General features: G+C 33.7%; 1 protein-coding gene across 2 annotated transcripts in view; it reads left to right on the forward strand.

The window, feature by feature from the left end:
- The window catches only part of LOC149803089 (prominin-1-A-like), a 215,064-nt gene that overhangs the window by 150,952 nt on the left and 41,740 nt on the right, over positions 1 to 22,372 (forward strand). The window contains exons 22-25 of one of the 2 annotated variants that reach the window (XM_089952675.1): positions 6,233 to 6,322; positions 7,410 to 7,540; positions 12,829 to 12,879; positions 19,330 to 19,634. In XM_089952675.1, coding sequence (XP_089808801.1) covers positions 6,233 to 6,322; positions 7,410 to 7,540; positions 12,829 to 12,879; positions 19,330 to 19,609 — 552 coding nt within the window. In that variant the 3' untranslated portion in view covers positions 19,610 to 19,634. The remainder of the gene's footprint in view (positions 1 to 6,232; positions 6,323 to 7,409; positions 7,541 to 12,828; positions 12,880 to 19,329; positions 19,635 to 22,372) is intronic. The other variant, XM_089952676.1, reaches the window with a different exon arrangement.

The following is a 22,372-nucleotide window of genomic DNA, read 5'->3' on the forward strand; positions in this document are numbered from 1 at the left end:
AGTAGTGTATGCTGTAATATAACCCAAATAATCATGCTACCTGACTAGATACAATTGACCACCTCTGAAGGCAGGAACAGGAATTACAACAATTGACCAGACAATGGCAACATTTTGTAAAAAAAAATGTACCAAAAAAAATAGTTTTGCTGACACTTCAAAGAAAACTGATTACCATTGAAGCACTGATCATTCTGAATATATACTAGGCAAATAAAAAAGAAAATTTCTGTCATTCATTGCTTTATAATTATTTGATTCTGCTGCAGCAATAACAAAAGGGCATTTCTTTGGTCCTTCACATTGGGCTTTTAGTGACGCCTTCAATAACACATGCACCTTCATCAAAGCAAACCGAATACCACTGATCCAAAGGCAGTCAGCAACAAATTTTAATAAAAGCATTGTTTCATTTTTCATTGTGATTGGAACATATTTTTTGTACCGTGAAAGTTTCCTGTTTGCAACAAAAATGTTCATGCTTGTAATCACTACCAACAGCGGTGTAAGAATCAAAATTAAGTTTCCAATATTTTGAAACAATATATATCTGGCAGTCAAATTAAATGAAGGTGGGACATCTCGCAAGAATGTCTTTTAAACTTTTTATTTTGTTCACATTTTCATTTCCCAATGAATAGCCTCATCCCCTTGGTAGCCTGATCATGTTGGTACATCTCTCCCTTGATAACTCATGCACATCAGGGTCCAAAAACATTGACCGCACTATAAAGTGAGGCGCGAGTTATCAAGGGACCTATAAAAAAAAAGGCCAAAACCAATAAAGGGATCAACATAACAGCAAAAGGGGGGTGGGTGGGTTGGCAGGTTATAGTGTTGAATACTCAATTTATAATCGAACTGAGATTAACACTGAATAAATATCTCTTCATAACAGTGTACTTTGTTTATTTTTTCCTCACAGAGCAACATTAATTTCAGGATAAATTACTGTATATTGAGAGAATCGTCAAAAACATTATTCCACATGGTTTCCATTTGCTTAACATGTGTAAAACTTCACACATTGTGTACAACGTCATTAATTTGTGTTTTGAATTGGATACATTCTAGTTTTATTGTTTGATCCAGCTTAGACAGGGTTTTTTATACAAAAGATCAACACTTTTTTCGAGAAACATTGTCGATCGAACGATAGATGGATGGATGGATGGATTTGGTTGTGGTAGAAGTAAAATGGAAAAAAAAATCACAAGGGTTAATCATTACCAACATGAATTGAATGGGTCTACCAATATAAAACAATGTAAATTTGAACACATTAATGCTTGCTGTTTATGAAACCCTTGACAAATATAACTTTACAGTTAGAAAAAATCAGTTAATTTTTTTTGTTACTCCTTGATTTCTCTGCCGCCAAGCAAAATCCCGCAGATTTCTCAACTATATGATCTTTACATAGTCAACATTTTGGGTCTTCAGCCACCGTATGGCAATATTAAAAGATTTGGTCTTCTGTGTATTGTTCACAGATGATTATCACTCTGAACTGGTTTGGATAATTACATACTGCTTCCTGATTCTCTGAGTGTATCTCTCCCGACAAATAATTTTGTTTAATTCTATGTCGGCACTGGAATCTCCAAAGCCATCCTTGGGTTGCCCTAAAATGAGATTCATTGTCCATAATTTTTGCCATTTTCTCTGCTTGGGCCTTGAGAATTGTTCCAGAGACGGCAACACCTTGTTCACGTTGCTATGTGAACTATGTGTACACAGCATCATCTAATTTGGTATTTGTGCAGTCTGTGCTCATTTTCATTTGATCCCGTCATCTGAATCAACATCATATAAGTAATCCCAAAGTTTCTGCTCATCATTAAGCCAACTTTGAAGTGTCGACTCAGCAATTTTTAGTTCATTGCAAACTTTGCCTCTCGCTTCACCATTATGAACCCTATCTGTGATGCACAGCTTTTCAGTCACTGAGTATGCCTTTTGCTTGATTCCTTTACTCTCCATGGTCACATTTACAAATGATTAAGACACAATACTGATTGGTAATATATACTTTAATGATGTTAAGTACATAAAAATGTGAAACCATTTTCGATTGGTCAAATAAAATGCCTTTTGATAACGGTAGTGACCACAAGAATTTATGCTCAGATTTGCATGCCTTTGAATTTTTTCTTTTTACCTCCCTTGCTTGATTTTATACAAAAAACATTCAAAGTGATAAAACAACACAGGTCTCTTTTAATTGACTTTTTAATGCGACAAACACTTCCCCAAGTTGTTGATCAAAACAAAGCCGGCATGTAATTAGGTTCTCACAAAAGTACTCACAGGTTTCGATGTGATGGTCAATTGACTCTTTTCATGTTTTCATAGAACAGAATATGTTGCGATTATAATGTTTACACTGAAATGGAATTAAAGGATTAGAACATGACTTTCATATAGGAAGACATTTAATTGGTGTTTATTTCATTCTCTTTTGCCACCTATTAGCATTTACCAAAAGTTTCATTGATTGATTTTTCACCAGACTGTTTATTTACAGTGTATTGACAACTATTTATCATTAAAAAAACTTACATAATATATGATATCTTATTTAGAACTTCGTAATATGGAATCTATCTTTATGGGCATTAATCACCATTTTTGATGATAAAATGAGCAATGTATCAAGGTTTAATTTACCAATTCTTATCATAATTTTTTCATGTTCAGCATATTTTAAAGATATTTAAAATACATTTTCTTTGGAAAAAATTGGGAGCCACACCGGACACCACATTATAAACGGGATTGCCAGTTATCCAGGTGCGAGTTATCTCGAGAGTGGTGTAGTTGTCTCTGACCAAAATATAGACCATTTTAAGTACATGTACATGTAGCATGTAAACAACTATACAGCCACCTGCTTCTAGGATAATGAATTTTGTTGCAAAATGTGTTTGTTGACAATGGGATATAGGTCAAATGAGCACTGCCATTTTTTATATATATACATGTATCCATGTTAGATGTGTTTTCTAATGGGATTTTACTAATACATTTTTAACATTTTATCTAATTCTTGAATTCGTGGATTTTTCATATACATGTAAATTATTTAACACATTGTGGAGTGTACTACACGAATGTAAGTTGTCAATATACAAGTGTATTTGAGATTAGTTGTCTTCATTTAATCAAAATTTCTGGGGTTTTTTTCTCTCTGTGTAAATGTTAGTCATTAACGACAGGTTAGCTCTTAAAAATTATCTTTTGCAGCTGACACATTTTCTTTTAAATAATTCTCTAAATTTGCTTTAGAGCCTATAATGACTACTATAACAAAGAACTATCCTGGATATAATTTTCGCTTACATAAATTTACATAAAATAACATGTCATTATGGCTCATCGATTTCTAGGTCAATAAATATATTTTCCAGTATCAGCAACAAGTTGAAATACACTAGTTGAAACATAATAAATTTAAAGGTTTAATTCCTATAGAAACAGCCATGTAAAGTTTTACAAACATAACCATTTTTCTATTTTATTTGTTTGTCTTGTCTGTGTTTTGTATTTGCCTTTGAAAAAGACTCATTAAAGAGCCGAAAGTGCTCAAGCTAGGTAGATACTAGTTTCACTGTTTGTTGTCAGTTTATTGCATTTATCGTAATCAATCCCTGACACACGTGATCACTTACTGGATCCAGTGCACTTGAAAGGATTGTTATTCACCATATGATTTGTATTCTTTGTGTGTGTGTGTGTGTGTGTGTGTGTGTGTATATATATATATATATATATATATATATATATATATATATATACATGCATACATACATACTATAGCTGGTTACCATGAAAAATTTTTGTATTTCTGACTGTACCATGATACATACCATGGTATACCACAATTATATTAAGGACAACAATTAAGTGTTTTAAGGCAGGGGCCTAACACTTTATTATTTAATTTCTGTTGTCAATAGCTGGAAAAATATCCTGCTGATTTTTAGTAAAATAACACCCTATTATATAGATGACATTATCTGAGAAAACAATTATCTTGAGATCAAAGAAAGAAAAATAGTTTAGCTCAAGTGAAAATAACAGTTGCCCCACACCCAACTGTGAAAATTAAATGGCCAGCATTATAAAGTAGATGATTTTGCTATGTGTATGCTAATTGTTGTTTAAGGTGTGATCTATATGTTGTAGCTAAAGTGAGATGATTAAGGTTACACTCACTATAGCTGATATTGTGCATGACATTAGAGAGACTATTGATAAAAATAGGAAGTATGACACTGAAGCCTACAATTATCTGGCTACACTATTGATATAAAAAGTAGGATGCCAACACACTGAGAAGATATTTGTAAGAGAGGGCCGGTAAACATACAGTACACTTACTCAGCATAAGAGAAAATATTTAATGGATCTGAGAAATTATAATAAGTTCAGACAGAAAACAATTGTGCTTCTGAAAATTATTGGATGATTTAGTTCTAAATAATATGTCAACCCTCACTTGTCCGGTTTGGCCATCACTGCAGCCATGTTGAAACTTGCAAATACTGTTAAACAGATGGTCATATCAACATGGGGTTTTCACCCAAAAGTTGCAAAAGCTGAGTTGGTAGAGAATTGAATCCAAGGATCACAGTTTTAATACCCAACTGAGTTAACCATTGTTGGCTGCCTCAACCTGACCTTGGGAAATGAACTTGGCACCCATTTCTTCATCATGATATAGCCAATAATGTCTTCAGCGTGCCTTTAAAAACAAAAACAAAATTCCCTAAAAGACTTCCTGTGATGTCTTGTTGATCCTAAATAAAAGGGTGATGATCTGACATCCAATATGGCTGCCTTGGTAACCATTTTGAAACTCATATTATTGTTACTTCACATGAATTGTCATGCTAACATGAGGGTTTTCACTAAAAAGCTTCTAATGATGTCTGATTGGTCCTAAAAGAAAATGGTGCTCCTGCAATCTTGAAAATCATGTTATTGCTACTCCTCCTGAACAGATGGTCATATCAGCATGGAATTTTTCACAAAAGACCAAATTTTATGTCTAGTTGGTCCCAAATGCAAACCCTCCTGTATTTTGGGGGATTTTGAACAGACTCATTATGCTTGCCTGCATATCACAAGTGGTATCTAATGGAGACAGGAGATACGGTGGTATGGTGTTTAACCATCAGATCAGCCTGGTTTGGTTTCTTTGGTCTGTCTTTGGAAAATCAGTTTACTCCAATTGCCTTGGAACTAAATTGGGCATGGCACTTTATTCTGATTACCTTGACAGTAAATAGCCAGTTTGTGTTACTGTGTCATGAAACACCAAACCAAACCTAAATGAGAACGGTGCTGATCAAACATCCAGAAAGACCACTATGGCAGCAATGTTGATAATCTTGTTCTTGCTACTACTCTCATTTCATTAAAGGGCTTTTCACCCTAAGACTTATTATAGCATCTTGTTGGTCCTAAATGAAAATGATGCCAGTCAGATAGATATATACAGTAATTTCATTTTTTTAATTATTGCTACTCCTTCTGAGTGGATGGTTATATTGATATGGGGTTTTCACCAAAAGACTTCTTATCATGTGTAGTTGGTCATAAATGTAGTGTGTGCTGAATTTACCTCCAGTATGGCCACTGTGATTGCACTCATGAAAATCTTGATATTGCTACTTCTCATGAATTGATGGTTAAATTAAGGTGGAGTTTCACCAAAGGACTTCTTATGATATCTAGTTGGTCACTAGGTGGTTTCAGCACTTGGTAGTTAAAAAGTTTTATCTTGTGTTCCATACACTTCTTTATGGCCAGTGGAGCCTCAGTCCCTCTGAGAGACCCCAGTTAATATTTACAGTGACTGCTGAGACTGTTGTAAGCTTTTTCAGTGGATATAACTGTTCCTGTATATTGTACAGGCTGAATGAAAACATTCATAGTAGTGGAGGGGGTTAAAGAAAAGTCCTGGTCCTGAGGTCCATTTGGCAGTTAGTAGGACCAGAGTGACATCATCAAAGGCAAAACAGTTCATTTACTGATTTTTTTAATTTGTCTTTGAAAATCCATACAGTGCTGTCTTGTATCCAAAATTTTGTGGCGCCTTTGGTTTCACAAAAGATTTTTTCTTTAAGTGCATCTATGTAATACAGTTGTTTAGTAATAAAAGGAATGGGCTGCATTACCAAGGCTGGACAGATGAGACTAGAGGTATATGCTTTCATATTTTCAGGTGAAAAATTCAATAGGAAAATGCAGAACAGTCTATGATGCTGTCCAGGGAATCACAGACACTGTCTGTATTACATTTCTCAACCCTTTTGTAAGTAACACATACTTTCAATTTATATATATATATATATATATATATATATATATATATATATATATATATATCCACGCACGCATGTGCCTGATATAATTTACCTTAGCGACATAAGATTTTCTGTAACTTAAGAATATATGAGAGCTTGGATGCATTTGTAATATATAAAGACATCATGCTCCTATTAATTAATGAAAAGGCCTCTAACTAAATAATATAAATATATAGGAATAATATTGTCGATAATATTGTCAAAGATAACAGAAAGACAGCTAACACTATGATTATTTGAATAATTTGAAATCTATTTCCTGTTGTAAAAATTGGCACTACCGGCTTCCAACTTAATTGTTCCATGATCTTAATCAGGGTAATACATTGGAAACCTTTATACAGAAGCATACATGCTGGTAATTTTCCTGATGAATACAGTGAGATTTTTTGAATTTCAAATAGCAAAAATGTAATAGATTTCTAAATTCTTTGTATGAAACTTATTTTCAAAGAACAATTACCACCAGAGTATTCTTATTCTTTCCTGTCTATTATATTCATATCTTAACGTATATTTTCCAAAGCATGTTGTAGTAATAAGCACAGCAGCCTGTAAATTTCTTTGTATTGCAAGGCTGCTATATAACACCAGAATGTGTTGAAAAAGTTCAGTACTTTAAGGTTTTGCAGGCTGTATGTATGGCACCAAACTCAATTACATCGTAGTGTTACATCATATGACATACCATGTGGAATATATCTATGACACAAAAGTCACCCACATTGCAGTGCCACTATAGCGTTAAGCTTATTTCATGTGTAATGTCTATGATGTATCATGTGGAATATATGTGTGACACAAAACTCAATTATTTTTTAGTGACATCACATAACATATCATGTGGAATATATGTATGACACAAAAGTGCCACTCTGATATTAAGCATATTTCTTTTGTAACATTATATGACATGAAATATAAAAAAATATGTTATATTTATTTATTAAACATTATGCCAATGACCATATATAAGAAAGGCTGATATTTTAATACATTCTTGTAGTTTCAGTACATTCTCTCTTTTTCCAGAATGGATTCTGGTTTGGATTAGGCTGGACCCTATTTTTCTTCATTCCTTCTTTTATATTTGCTGCACTATTAAAATGGCTTCTCCACAAGGAAAAGCCATATCAGAAAAGAAAGGAAAACTTTGATTCTCCGTAAGTTGACAATTTATTGTTTTTGCTCTTTTGTGTAATGTGCACTGAACTGAAGACAGTATAGAGTCACTCCATCTGCTGTTCTGTAACATATAGACAGATCAAGATTTACACCGTTCTAACGATGATATGAGGAAAACATTGTGCAATGGCAGATATGATTCTCTGTTGTGCACAGTCATATGAATGTTATATATATGAAAATACAGTATGCATATTATTATAAAATGTTGTAGAATAGTAAATAACAATGTTGCTATAATTGGTACAGCCTCAGCTTTTTCCATTGAATTCTAAAAATAGAACTTGGATGGAAACTGTAGCCAGTTGTTGTTATAACCTTATGGACATTAGAGTGAATCATTGATTTGTCATCCTTAGTAATAGTGCAGTTGGAAGGATGAGATTATAAAACTACATGATTTCTTCAGTTCTTGGTATCATTTTTAGTAAAGATATAGAAATACAGTGGGACCCCGCTATAACACAGTACACCACTCCCTCGATAACTCGCGCACATCGGGGTCCAGAAACATTGACCGCACTATAAGTGAGGCACAAGTTATCGAGGGACCTATAAAATAAGCCCAAAACCAATAAAGTGATCGACAACATAAAGGAAAAATAAGGGGGGGGGTAGGCAGATTATAGTGTTGAATACTCACTTTATAATCGTGCTGAGATTAACTGTGAATAAATATCTCTTCATAACGGTGTACTTTATTTATTATTTCCTCATAGGGCAACATTAATTTCAGGATAAATTACAGTATATTGAGGCGATCATTGAAAATATTATTCCACGTGGTTTCCATTCGCTTAACATGTGTACCACTTCACACATTGTGTACTACGTCACTAATTTTTATGTTGAATTGGATACATTCTAGTTTTATTGTTTGATCCAAATTAGACCTTTTTTTATATACAAAAGATCAACTCTTTTGAGAAACTGTCGATCGAACGATAGATAGATTTGAATGCGATAGAATTAAAATGGAAAACAAAAAAAAACAAGGGTTAATCAGTACTAACATATTTAATTGGTCTACAAATTTAAAACAACGTAAATTAGAACAAGTTAATACTTGCCGTTTGTGCCACGCTTGACAAATATCAATTCACTTTTTGAAAAAATCAGTTAATTTTTTTTGTGTGTGTGTTACTCCTTGGTTTCTCTGCCGCTGAGCAAAATCCCTCAGATTTCTCAACTGCATGAGCTTTATGTAGTCAACATTTTGGGTCTCCAGCCACCTTATGGCAATATCAAAATATTTGATTGCTTCCTGTGCAGAGGGGGGAGGTGGTGCAACATCTGCGTCTGCATCACTTTCAACACTTGTGGTACTCCAGTTAGAATCGTCTTCTGCTGCAGATTTGTTCGTTATAGAATTAATTGTTGTTTCATCTGACATGTATTGAGCTGTGGGGCAATCATTGTCAGCACAAATCCACTCCTCCATATCATCAAGAGAAACGCCCATCTCAGGACCATGAGTCTGTACGAATTTCTCCCAAACAGCCTCATCATTAATGTCATCCATTTCACTGAAACCTTCAAAGTCACTATCATCATCACTGTCTCTGTTACTGTTTTGCTTTACGTCAAAGGCAGCTCCAAGACCCTTAATCCAGCACCCCAGATCTCTTGTGATCGATTTTTTAATGCAACAAACACTTCCCCAAGTTGTTGATCAAAACAAAGCCAGTATGTAATTAGGTTCTCACAAAAGTACTCATGGGTTTCGATGTGACGGTTGATTGACTCTTTTCATGTTTTCAATGAACAGAATATGTTGTGATTATAATGTTTACACTAAAACGGAATTAAAGGATTAGAATGTGACTTTCACACAGGATGACGTTTAATTGGTGTTTTTTTCATTTTCTGTTGCCACCTGTTAGCATTTACCAGAAGTTTTCATTGATCACTATTTCACCAGACTGTTTATTTACAGTATACTGACAACTATTTATCATAAAAACTCACATAATATATGACATCTTTAAACAGAGGTCTCGCTAGGATTTTAAAACTGGGTCTTTCTGCCTCTGAATTCAATCACTAAATATCAGTACATTTTCTCACCCGGCCGCCAATCAAAGCCGTTAAACTAGCCGCCTAGCTATTGCATCATGTTCTTTTTTATGTACTCTTATCAAATGGCAACATGTATGTACATCAAAGAGTCTTTCAGTCACTGAATTCTGTCATTGTAAATATCAGCACAGTTAAATGATCAACACATTTTCCCACAAAGCAGGTGGCTGAAACAGGACCGGCAAATCATTGAATTTTCCCGTGCATCTATTACATGCATACAGACGATTCCCGCCTCAGTGATTTTCTGCGTCCCAGATCAAAAATTGGCGTCCAAATACGCGTAATTAAGCGTTTTCGAGATCTCAGAAATTAATTCTTATTTAGAACTTTCAAATTTCAAAATATGGATTATATTTTTACAGGCATTAATCACCATTTTCGATGATAAAACGAGCAATGTATCAAGGTTTAATTTATCAGTTCTTATCGTAATTTTTTCATGTTCAACATATTTTAAAGGTATTTTAAATACATTTTCTCTTTTAAAAAATCGGGAGCCAAGACGGACACCGCGTTATAAGTGGGATCGCGAGTTATCCGGGCGCGAGTTATCGAGGGAGCAGTGTAGTTGGGAGCCATAGAATCTGACCATGTTATGAAACAAACCGTGTTATAAGCAACCATGTACAGTGCCAACACATTTGTGGATTTAACGGGGGGTGTAATAAAAGCAGGTGCGAAAACGCATGCTTCATTGGCACAATTACTATTTTAGATCAATGTATATTAAATGAGAAAAACATTTGCTGTAATAACAGAAATTGCATATATAATATATTACTTTATTGAGAGAACCATGCATTGGTACATACACATGTATAGTTTATATGTACATGTCTAATCTATAGCATGAATATCAACACCGTGTACTCACCAGCGAATCTCATAACATACATTGAATCCACAATACAAGTATTTCCATCGAAAATATATACACACAGATGTAAAATATTCAATAATTTTGTCACAGATCATTATGTGACTGAATTCAGTGGAAAAAAATAAAAAAAATTATGTAATGGGTGTATGTAGCGAATGATGAAACAGTACGTCCGAAGGTTAATTAACGGTGTCTGTATAAATTTCATACCACTACATTTCTCATCCATCAGTTGTAATACAATATTATTGTTTGAAAAACTGTGATTTTCAGCTGCTTTCTGCTACTGTCACATTTGCTCTTGGCAAAGTCAGTTATAGTTCTCAGCTGAAGAATTTGAACATAGTCGATATCTTGCGTCTCCATCCATCTCAAAGCACACTCTAAACCTTTGACTGCTTCTGTTGCTAATGGTGGACTATCCTCAGGTGTGGTGTCCTCGCTGTCATCATCAGAAGCATCACCACCATCAGCATTACAATTGGTGTTATTGAACTTAATATTTTTAATAATTTCCGCATCCGAAACGTGGTCTGCAACTGGGCAGTCATTATCAAATTGAGCCATTCATCAACACTTTCACGTGACTGCATCAGCTCCCCAAATGCCCTCTCAGCCTGGAATACATCATTCTCAGAAAATCCATCAAATAAACTATTGTCATCATCTATGATGTTGCCTCTGTTTTCCTGTGTAATAGTAAATGCTGCCCCAAGTCCTTTCTCCCAGCAGTTCTCAATGCAGCGTGGCGTAATGGCATCCCAAGATTTGCCGCCGAGGTGTCTCCTGCTAGTCTTGCTTTTTTCCTCATCATTCCCTCACTTTCATGCATATCCACAACCATCTCTCTTAATTTTGCTTCTTCCTTCTTCCATCTTTGAACTGTTGATTCATTCACACCTAAATCTTTAGCTACCTGTGATTGTTTAACACCAGACTTAATCCTGTCCAATGCTTCAATCTTTTCTTTACCAGGAAAAGCTTTACATTTCCGTTTCCCATTTTCCATTTAAATGTCCACTAATTAACACTTTTACTCCTATTGGTTTGAAGGACTACAGCAAGAATAATTGTCATTAAACAATGGGGGTATATTTGTAGGAAATGGACGACATTATTTACTAGTCAACAGATTGCATAAAACAACACTGCCAAGCGGCTTTTGTTTCTTTGATGTTTCATAAATCGTTGCCCCCTAATTTGAACAAGTTTAGCTCGGCAGTTGACCTTGATGATGAGCAATGTACTTAAATTAATTGATTAATAAATTCTGGCAAGAATCTTTTATCAACTGCTGCATTGGTTGTTGCTTAGTTGTGTGTGCAGTTTAGAGAACATATGTTGGATATTATTAGAGCAACAATTGTATACGGAATGCATTCAAGACAAACACAAAGTAGACATGATGGTTTCATTGCTCAATGATCAGTAATAATAATATTAACGCTCATTTTTCAACAATAAACAAATATCAAAGTTCTCAAAAGGCCCAGCCACTGGTTCGGATACTCGTATTTCCGATGTTTATTTTGGCACAAAACTATAAGAAATTGGTTAAATTTTTTAATTTTAGGAGCCACACAACAATTATTTTATGTTCGAATTTGATAATAAATTTTCTACACGTTCTTTTTGGCACTTTTAAGAAGAGTATGAGAATAATACATGTATGATATTTCAGCCCAGTCTTATATTCGAATTTATATGCAATCTCTTCTCAAAAATGATAATAAAATTCTTTACATATTTTATTTTTCATACTTAAAAGAATTTTTTGGTTTTTGAGAAAAATACCTGTAATAAAGTACCTGAAATTTCGGGAGCCATGCCACGACCACGTTATATGCGAATTCGCGTTATAACGGAGCACGTTATAGCGGGGTCCCACTGTAGCATTAAAATTAAAAGGGCATAAATTTGATTGATTCTTGGAGTGATGTTTGAAATTTTCAAAGCTCATCATTCAGTTTTGAGGATCTCATCTTTTCATATCTAATCTTGCTGGATATTGGTCTGCCTGTTTGGAAAGTATCACTGCAATGACTTGTTGTCTTTTAGACAGTTGAAGTTATTTACTAAAAATTACCATTGATTTAACATGTTTGCACAAAACGTCATTAGTCACATAGGTCAAAACTCATACCCTCAACTATGGGCGAGGGTCAATCACATAATACAAATTAAATATACATAACAAATCATAATAGCACTGCCCATTCTTCTTAAAAGAAACAATATTTATATGCTCTTACACTGTCACAGTTGTCTGTTCCATTCCTCACATCCACCATTATCCTTTTCCAGTGATCCACTTGCCTACTCGGGAAATATGGACGACAACATTCCACTAACACAGTAAGTATAAAATTGACTATTGTTCAAGTAATTTTATGAAGTGTTTGGGAAAAAAATATACAATAATAACATTAAGTTTTTAGTGCAGTGCATCCAAATGTGTTTAAAGCATGCTTAGGAACTAACTTTAACAAGGTAGTCACTTTTGGATATTATATATTATTATATACTTAAAAACAAGCATATTAATAATTATGTTATGTTATAGAGATTGCACAGTTGAAACAAAAAAATTATTTCGATATTTTATTGCTCAGTTTACATGTTATTTCTTTTATGAATGAAACGTGAATACTCCACAGTATTACATACTACTTCAGTGGTGTAGAAACATGGACGTACAAGGGGTAATTCTGATTCAGGAGTGAACAAAACTAAGTTTGTAAAAGGAGATGGACTGTCATGCAGCCAAAGAAACACAGCATAACAAAATATTGATATTAGGAGAAAATAATGTAACACATCATTGAAAATTGAAGATACTGCAATGAAAAGATGAGCCAGAAAACTTTGTCATAGGTTATCAGTGTGATTGTTTCAATGTTGCTGTCTCATGAAATGCTTCAACCATTCCCACAAAATATCCCTGAAACACTTTGGGAAGATCACACACAGGATCTTTCCACCTGGTAGAGTCTCATCCATTCCTGAGCTACAGACTTTGAATGGAAAAGAATTGCAGAGGCAGTGCATAATCACAAGCAGCAGAAATCTCAGAACTGTGGTTATGTCCTCTATTGTTCAATCATGCCAAAATGGCATATTCCATCCAGTGTGTTACAGATAGTTCAAAGCACAAATTGGCTTTATCAGCTATTCACATACTCACAGAAAGCACACAAGTTAGTTATGTCATGGTCATCTTTGACCTTGATGGACAAATATATGACAGATAGGTGAGAAATGGTTGCATAGCACAAGAGGAAAGAAAGATGTAGATACTTCATGAGGGAAACTATTTTTATGGCTATAATTCTGGCACAGAAAGTTGAAGCAATTAAAGGTTCAGAAATTTATGGAATGGATCACACCATTTTGTTCTTACTGGACCTTTAAAAAAAATGTATACAATGGATAAATATGTACAGGGTCATAGGAAGATGCAATATAATTGTAGAAATTTGTTACTTTTGACAAATGTAGTATCCTTTCCTGTTGGGTTGCATACATTCAGAAACATTAATGCTAAGATTCCTGATAAGGATACTTATGGGTTGGTCTTTTTGAAAGTAGGGTCACCATGACCTAAATTTCATGCTTTTGTGACCTTAGTTAAGTTCAGTTTCTTGGTCAGTTTTGCAAACACTGTAAGATCCAGGCTCATAAAACTCTGAATTTAGATGCATCTTGGTGAGTAAACAATCATTCCACCAAAAGCTGGTCATTTTGACATACTGTATTTACTATTTATGTTGGGACACCGTATTTGTTGGGACACCACAAATTAATTTTTAAAGTAATTTTTTTGTGCACTGTATGTTCTGGGACACATCATTTCTTCGAGTCATAAATTGTGAAACACCTTTTAGATTATTAGAAAATTACATGTCGGAAATGCACTCCAGCTGAAATTTTATTTTAAAAAATATAAAATTGTGTACTTTAGATAAAACTCTTTAATCCTTCATTCTTTCAGTATATGAGCACTTTTTTTATAGCTTTCTCATGCCGTGAAAAATTATTGTTAGAGGCAACATATCTCCTGAAATGGAAACTGCAAGGACTAAAGTCAGATTAAAAAATATCTGCAACAGTTGTGCAAATTTTAACACTTTTAAGCCCTATCTTATCGTGAGTCTGTCCAGGAATGAGATCAAAGTACACTAGAATTTCATCCATGTTAATATCATATTGTCAACGAAATCATTTTCTCTTCTGGCCTTCACAATATCACCAAATGATTTTATTTTCTCAAAATCTTCTGGTTTATGCTGGGTTGTCAATGTCTGTGTACGAAGCACTATATTGTGTCACTTTAAAAATTGTTCAATTTATTTTCAAAATTCCAATGTATGCTGATGAAAAGGAACCAAAGTTAACTTCTCTATCTCTGCCGATTTTGTATTTTAAAACAAAGTCTGCACACTTTAAAGAATTCTTAGTCGGCATCCAAGATCTGCTTGCCTTGAAGCTTTATGTTGATATCTTTTTTTTAAAATTGGCTTAAAAGTATTTAAGGTCAGCGTCCAAGGTCGGCTTGCTTTGTAATAAAAATAACCTTCGTCTTTGATGTCCTTTTGGTAAGTTCAAAGAATGAGTTTACTGCTCACTGCCAGTTGTGTTTAATCACCACCTGGCCTTCAATTTTCTTGGCAGCTGTAGCTAAAATTAATACAAACAGGCACTGATGTCTACAGGTAAATAGAATGCACAGCAATAACTTACTATATTAATACTTTTTGTAACCCATGCTAGCGAAAACATTGTCACTTGCACTGATACGAATTTATTTCCAAATAATGATTTTGATTTGCGAGATACTCTCATATAGTTGACCTGGATATAATTCAATCTTACTTATTTTGCACCTAACACCATGTCATGCATGAATGGAAGTTGTCTTCAAGCAGTCGGTTGATTGTTTCCCTCTCCTTTGCGATTTTGTTGGATACAGTTTTCAGTAGGACAACATATTCAAACCTTTGAGTACAACCAAACACAATTTGTTTCTCAATGTTCACATCAATAAACAATGTACCTTGTGTTATCAGACATAGGCAATACATGCTACATATACAGAGTTCATGGATATATTTTATTCTTTAATGCTCATGAGGAAAATAAAAGGAATAAATAATAAAATTCTAATGTACATGGTTAGATTGTTTCATTTTATTATCAAATAAGCATTTTCTTTATCTATTTAATTGCAACGTGCAGGGGATTTCGGTGCACAAATTGTTTCATTTCTTAAGTCTTGATACATGACCGAGGTGAAAAAACTTTGACCATAAGTTCTATGATAGCAAAAAAATTATTTTATTATGTTCCAGTATATATGGTAAATATGGTAAATTTCACATTTCATGACTTCATTTTGAGTTTTGCATTTAGGTTAGTACATGAGGCATGGTTAGCTTGTGGATGTGTCTGGGTTGGTACAATACCTTTCCTTCCACATTTCTGTGGTTTTGGTTTAATTTGCATGTAGGTCTGCAGGTAGTTGGAGCTGACTATGCTTATTTTATCATTCATATCCAAATATGTTAAAATCATCTTTTTATCCTCCATTGAAATTGACAGATTTCACTTATTGGATACAATCATGTTTTTATCCTCCATTGAAATTGACAGATTTTCTCTATAGGATACAATCATGTTTTTATCCTCCATTGAAATTGACAGATTTTCTTTATAGGATACAATCATGTTTTTATCCTCCATTCAAATAGACAGTTTTTCTATGTTGGATGTTGTCATGTTTTAATCCTTCTTTGAAATAGATTTCCTCTGCTGGATACAATCATCTTTTTATCCTCCATTGAAATTGACAGATTTCACCTATTGGATACAATCATGTTTTTATCATGTATTCAAATAGATTTCCTTTATTGGATACAATCGTGTTTTTATCCTCCATTCAAATAGGCAGATTTCTTCTTTTGGATACAATCATGTTTTAATCCTCCATTCAAATAGATTTTTTAAAATTCCACAGGATCAAAAACGAAGAGTAAGGAGCAAGTTACAAAATTCATTGTCTGTCAAAGTCTGATTTGTGCATACAGCAAGTGACAATACATATGTTCCACTTTTGAAAATCCCTTAGAGCAGTAGCTCCCAACCTGTAGGGCCTGAATCCCCAGCAGGCTTTGGGGTTATAACAAGGGAGCCTAAAAGTACAACTATTAGCATGAGGGAGGGTCACCACAACATTTTCTTGGAAGTTAAGAAGCTGTCCTCATACTCAAAAAGACTGAATGTCACTGCCTTAAGTTCTGTAATAGTAAATGACAAGATTCAAATGATTGTAATGTGACATGTATAAGTGAAGTTGAGATGTATTTATCGTTGTTTTGTATTCTGTTGTAGGGAGTTGAAACTATTTTCATATTAAGCAAGAAATTTGTTGGGGACATTAAATACATTTGACCATTGCATTTTGAAATGTAAAATTTCCACAATCCTTCATTAGGAGAATTTATGTGAAAATTAACACATATTGTCAAAGACATGCAGTGAGAGATACATTTTTATATTTTCATCAGTACCTTACTCAATAATAGACTGTAGGAAATGCCAAGTAGATTAGTCCCTTTCTTTAAGGTATCTCAGTATAACATGGTCCATTTTATAAAGTGAGTGTTGTTAATGTTGTTATGGGGTTTAACACCATTTTTTAGCACAAGACAGGCCATATAAGGCAGCCAGTGTGACTGGTGGAAGAAGAGCCCAGGAAAACTCCAAAAAGAACCACCATCCCATGCAAAGCTACCAGCAAGCTTTCTCGTGTACCCACACACGAGGCCACTCAGGGCCCCTAGATTGAGTGTGATAAGGGATCCCAATACATTATATAATAGCAGTAATGTGTACAGAGTGCCCTTCTATATGGTGATTCCACTTGCAACAAAGCTCACTTTATAGTAAATGATCACTGCATGGTAATGTGCAGTTGGTTCAGATGTAACAAAATTCATAGCCTCTGCTGCCTTTTTAAATTAGAATTTGTAACTGTTTAAATTTGCAATAGCAAATCACCACTTTTTCTTGTACATGTTGTACACATACGCACACATGCACAGATTATGACCCAAGGGTTATAACCAAAACAAATCTCATATATATCATGTGTTTTCCAGTTGCCATTGAATGGTTAAAATGTGGTCCCTCCCAGTGAATCCAAACGGGGTGGCCCCAAACTTGTACTCTTCGTTCTCATGATTTGGTGACTACATACCAAGTTTGGTTTGTGAATTACCACCCTCTGCCTTAGAATGATGGAGAGCATGATAATATCCATCTTGCCTTAAAATGTTTGGATAGAACTATAAATTATTATTGAAGTTGGGATTTTTGGAGGTAGAAACTTACGTATGGTCACTTGTATGCCAGGTTTTTATAAGTTTGATTGAATTTAATTACTATTTTACTTTGATGTTCCATTTATTTTATTCTTATTTCTGCATTTATTCTTATTGGAAGCATTACTTTCAACATTTTCTTGGCAAACTTTGCAGTGGGCTGTTACGCATACTTTTTGGCTTTCAGTCTGTCCACACATTAATTGCATTTTGTTAAGTTGCACAGATATTTACAGTAAATACTTAAAGTGGTAGAAAGGATTCATCCTTTGTGGAAAGTATTAAAGCAAAAATAATTATATCTATTCACTCCAATTCCTAAATATTCAATTAAAGATAAGTGCACAATCGGCATAGCTTTAAAATTATTAATAATAATGATAATAATAATAATAATGATGATGATGTCAATAATAATGATAATAATAAAAATATCATCATCATGATAATAATTTGACAATGTTGGTAGCAATCTGTGATAAATCACAACTTCTTGGATTGGCGATTATCTTTAAAGCTACTGAAAGTTAATTTATTTGTATGAAAAATCTCAACATATTTATTGTGTATTATTTAACTATTAGCTACACAGAATAAGTGTAGTTGTAATGAGTTTTAAAAATATTAAAAACTTTTGATATGAAAGATTATTTGTTGAATTATTTTTCCAAATGATTGGATCTACCTTAAATTTCAGTTTGCCTAAAAGAAATCGCCACAAATCTGGCAGATATTCACTTTTGTATCTGTAACCAGAACTACAATAATTTTGATTAAATAAAACATTGAATTTATCAAATCATTAGTAGTAGTAATTAATCAAAGTAATAAAATAAATTTCATTATGATCTAATGTAATGAATTTGAATACAAAAAGCAAAATTTAAGCCTAGAGTAATGGTACAAGTTTGATAGACTACACCTGCATCATACACGAACTACAGTGTTAAATTTTATCCAGAACTATTCCACACTTGTGGCAATAATCTTTTTTTTAAAGTCTGACGAAAAATAAAATAAAGACGACATGGTTTATTCATCGTGACTGTGCCAGCTTCTTACAACAAGGGCTATCAGCATGGATTACTCACTTGTATCATTTGGTTCAATTTTCCAGAAAAACTAAGTCTGTAGACTATTCCCATTGACTGTTTCATGTTGAAAAGATTAATATGAACTATATTTTTCCATTACAATAAAATTTCACACTGAAATTTTTTATCTGAATGTAAAAAAGATAAATTTTATCACCAACATGAACAACAAAGTTATCACACAAAAGTACAAGAATGCATTGGAATAGAGTTTAGATGAATAAAAAATAAAACAATCTGCAGCTTACTGGTAAATGTCTTTTTTTTAAGTTTTAAATTAATGTCATTACTGGTGCAAAAAAGCTTCCAAAATTATGTTCTGTTTCCTCTAGTCATCCAAATGAAAATGGTTACAGCTCTCCACAAGGAGTTTCTTCTTCCAACGGGCATTATAATCCTGGTTACGACCATCACATGGGCTCCTCAGATTGGCAGTCCTCGCCAGCTGGAAGATCACGACGGGATGAAGGCGGCTATGGCTATGGTAAACACTGGGGTAGTCGGGAGAGTCTGCCTGACTATGATGCTGTAGTTTATCATGAACGTGCTTCGCACCAAGCTTCTGATTCTTACAGGGAACAGCCCAGCAAACCAAATTATTATCGTTACTAACCTACAGCTGTCATAAAATGTTATTGTAAGTAATACCACTACTAACCTGGTTCTATTTGCAGCTTCTGCACTGGATAAGGAGCTGAGATTGCATGCTTTTCCTTAATGCATAGTAGATTTAGTTTGGTGTGGGTATTATTTTTGGAGTTTGAAGATGATTGCATCAGCAGAATCAAAGATTTACAATTGTACTTAGTCCAAAAAAGGAAATTATGACATGGAAAGTATTGTATTTACCCACATCATAAATTTGGTTTATGTTGTATTTACCTGAATAATGGTAACTTTGAATTTATGCTATTGACTATTTTAAATATGCATTACAGATGGATAAATACTGTCAGGTTTTCTGCACACTGTCCCCTTGTTTTGCCTGCTTCAGCAAAGGATAGGACAGTTTTATATACAAACTTTTTGTTGAAGATTTAAACACTAAAGTGTAATAAATGTAGCAAAGCAGTCTGTTTCTCTTGTGCAAACAAAACAGCATGCAGTAAATGTATTTGTAAAGTATAATTTAAAATCAGTGAAATGTGCATCCTTGCGTGTGTGTGTGTGTGTGTGTGTGATTTGGATTTATAACGAAGCTTTAGCAATTTTTCAGTCATGTCAATACGATGTCTGCAGTGTGGCAGTTTATAGTGATGTCTAGCACTGGAGCATCATGCCGAAGACATGTAGCATGATGTCCCACCAAATCACATTATCCTGACACCAGGCTGACCAGTGCTAACACTAACCTCTTATTGCTGAATGCCAAGGAAGGCTAGTACCATTTTTATAAGCCTTTTGTGTGACTCAGCCAGTATTGAACCTGCAACCTCCCACATCCAAGCAGTGAAATGCTAACAGTACTGATGCAGATCTGCCCATGCATAATGTGCCTGCAGATCCAAATCTTCTCAATTTTTTCTATTTAACATTATTTTAAAGTGTAGATGCATTCTGCCCTTGCATAATGTGCCTGCAGATCCAAGCCTTCCCAATTGTTTCTGTTTAACATTAAAGTGTAGATGCATTCTGCCTTTGCATAATGTGCCCACAGATCCACGTCTTCCCTATTTTTTTCTATTTAACATTATTTTAATGTGTAGATGGGTAAAGATTGTTCACAGTTGGGTGTTCTTTATTCGTAAGCTGATACAGTACAGTCAATACAGATTTAGAAGTGGGAACTAGTCTGATGTCAACATCAGTATTCTTGCCACTTTTAAAATTTAATTATTGTTATTTTGGAAGCTTATCAAACCAATATTTTAAAAAATTTGCAAATTTTACACTTGCTTAGAAGATCTTTTAAATTTGAAAAGATTCATTGCAAATAGTTTATTAAATAAATACTCCCTGTGTCTCTGTTAGATGCTTCTTTTAATTTTGATACTCCTTGTGTCTCTGTTAGATGCTTCTTTTGACTTCGATACTCCTTGTGTCTCTGTTAGATGCTTCTTTTGACTTCGATACTCCTTGTGTCTCTGTTAGATGCTTCTTTTAACTTTGATACTCCTTGTGTCTCTGTTAGATGCTTCTTTTGACTTCGATACTCCTTGTGTCTCTGTTAGATGCTTCTTTTGACTTCAATACTCCTTGTGTCTCTGTTAGATGCTTCGTTTGACTTCGTTACTCGTTGTGTCTCTGTTAGATGCTTCTTTTAACTTCAATACTCATTGTGTCTCTGTTAGATGCTTACTTTGCCTGTTAGATACTCATTGTACCTTTGAGATAGTGCTGTTGAGATTAATCGAGTTACTCAAGCTTCACTCATTCAATCAGTTTGATTGATTAAATGAGTACTAATTTTCATGATTGAGTTTCCTTACAGTACCGATAAATTTATTAAATTATTATTACTGTTGAGTTTGAATAACCCCAGAATATATAAATTTAATAATACAATTATAGAAATGATGGTAAGGACAATGATGAATTGATGACAAACAAAATATATTTTATAGAAATGATGGTAAGGACAATGATGAATTGATGACAAACAAAATATATTTTATAGAAATGATGGTAAGGACAATGATGAATTGATGACAAACAAAGAATATTTTATAGAAATGATGGTATGGACAATGCTGAACTGATGACAAATCAAAGAATATTTTATAGAAATGATGGTAAGGACAATGATGAATTGATGACAAACAAAGAATATTTTATAGAAATGATGGTAAGGACAATGATGAATTGATGACAAACAAAATATATTTTATAGAAATGATGGTAAGGACAATGATGAATTGATGACAAACAAAATATATTTTATAGGAATGATGGTAAGGACAATGATGAATTGATGACAAACAAAATATATTTTATAGAAATGATGGTAAGGACAATGATGAATTGATGACAAACAAAGAATATTTTATAGAAATGATGGTAAGGACTGATGAATTGATGACAAACAAAATATATTTTATAGAAATGATGGTAAGGACAATGATGAATTGATGACAAACAAAGAATATTTTATAGAAATGATGGTATGGACAATGCTGAATTGATGACAAACAAAGAATATTTTATAGAAATGATGGTAAGGACAATGATGAATTGATGACAAACAAAATATATTTTATAGAAATGATGGTAAGGACAATGATGAATTGATGACAAATCAAAGAATATTTTATAGAAATGATGGTAAGGACTGATGAATTGATGACAAACAAAATATATTTTATAGAAATGATGGTAAGGACAATGATGAATTGATGACAAATCAAAGAATATTTTATAGAAATGATGGTAAGGACA

The sequence above is a fragment of the Sinohyriopsis cumingii genome, chromosome 3, assembly GCF_028554795.1.
Source record: "Sinohyriopsis cumingii isolate HCF-2022 chromosome 3, ASM2855479v2, whole genome shotgun sequence".
Taxonomy (NCBI): domain Eukaryota; kingdom Metazoa; phylum Mollusca; class Bivalvia; order Unionida; family Unionidae; genus Sinohyriopsis; species Sinohyriopsis cumingii.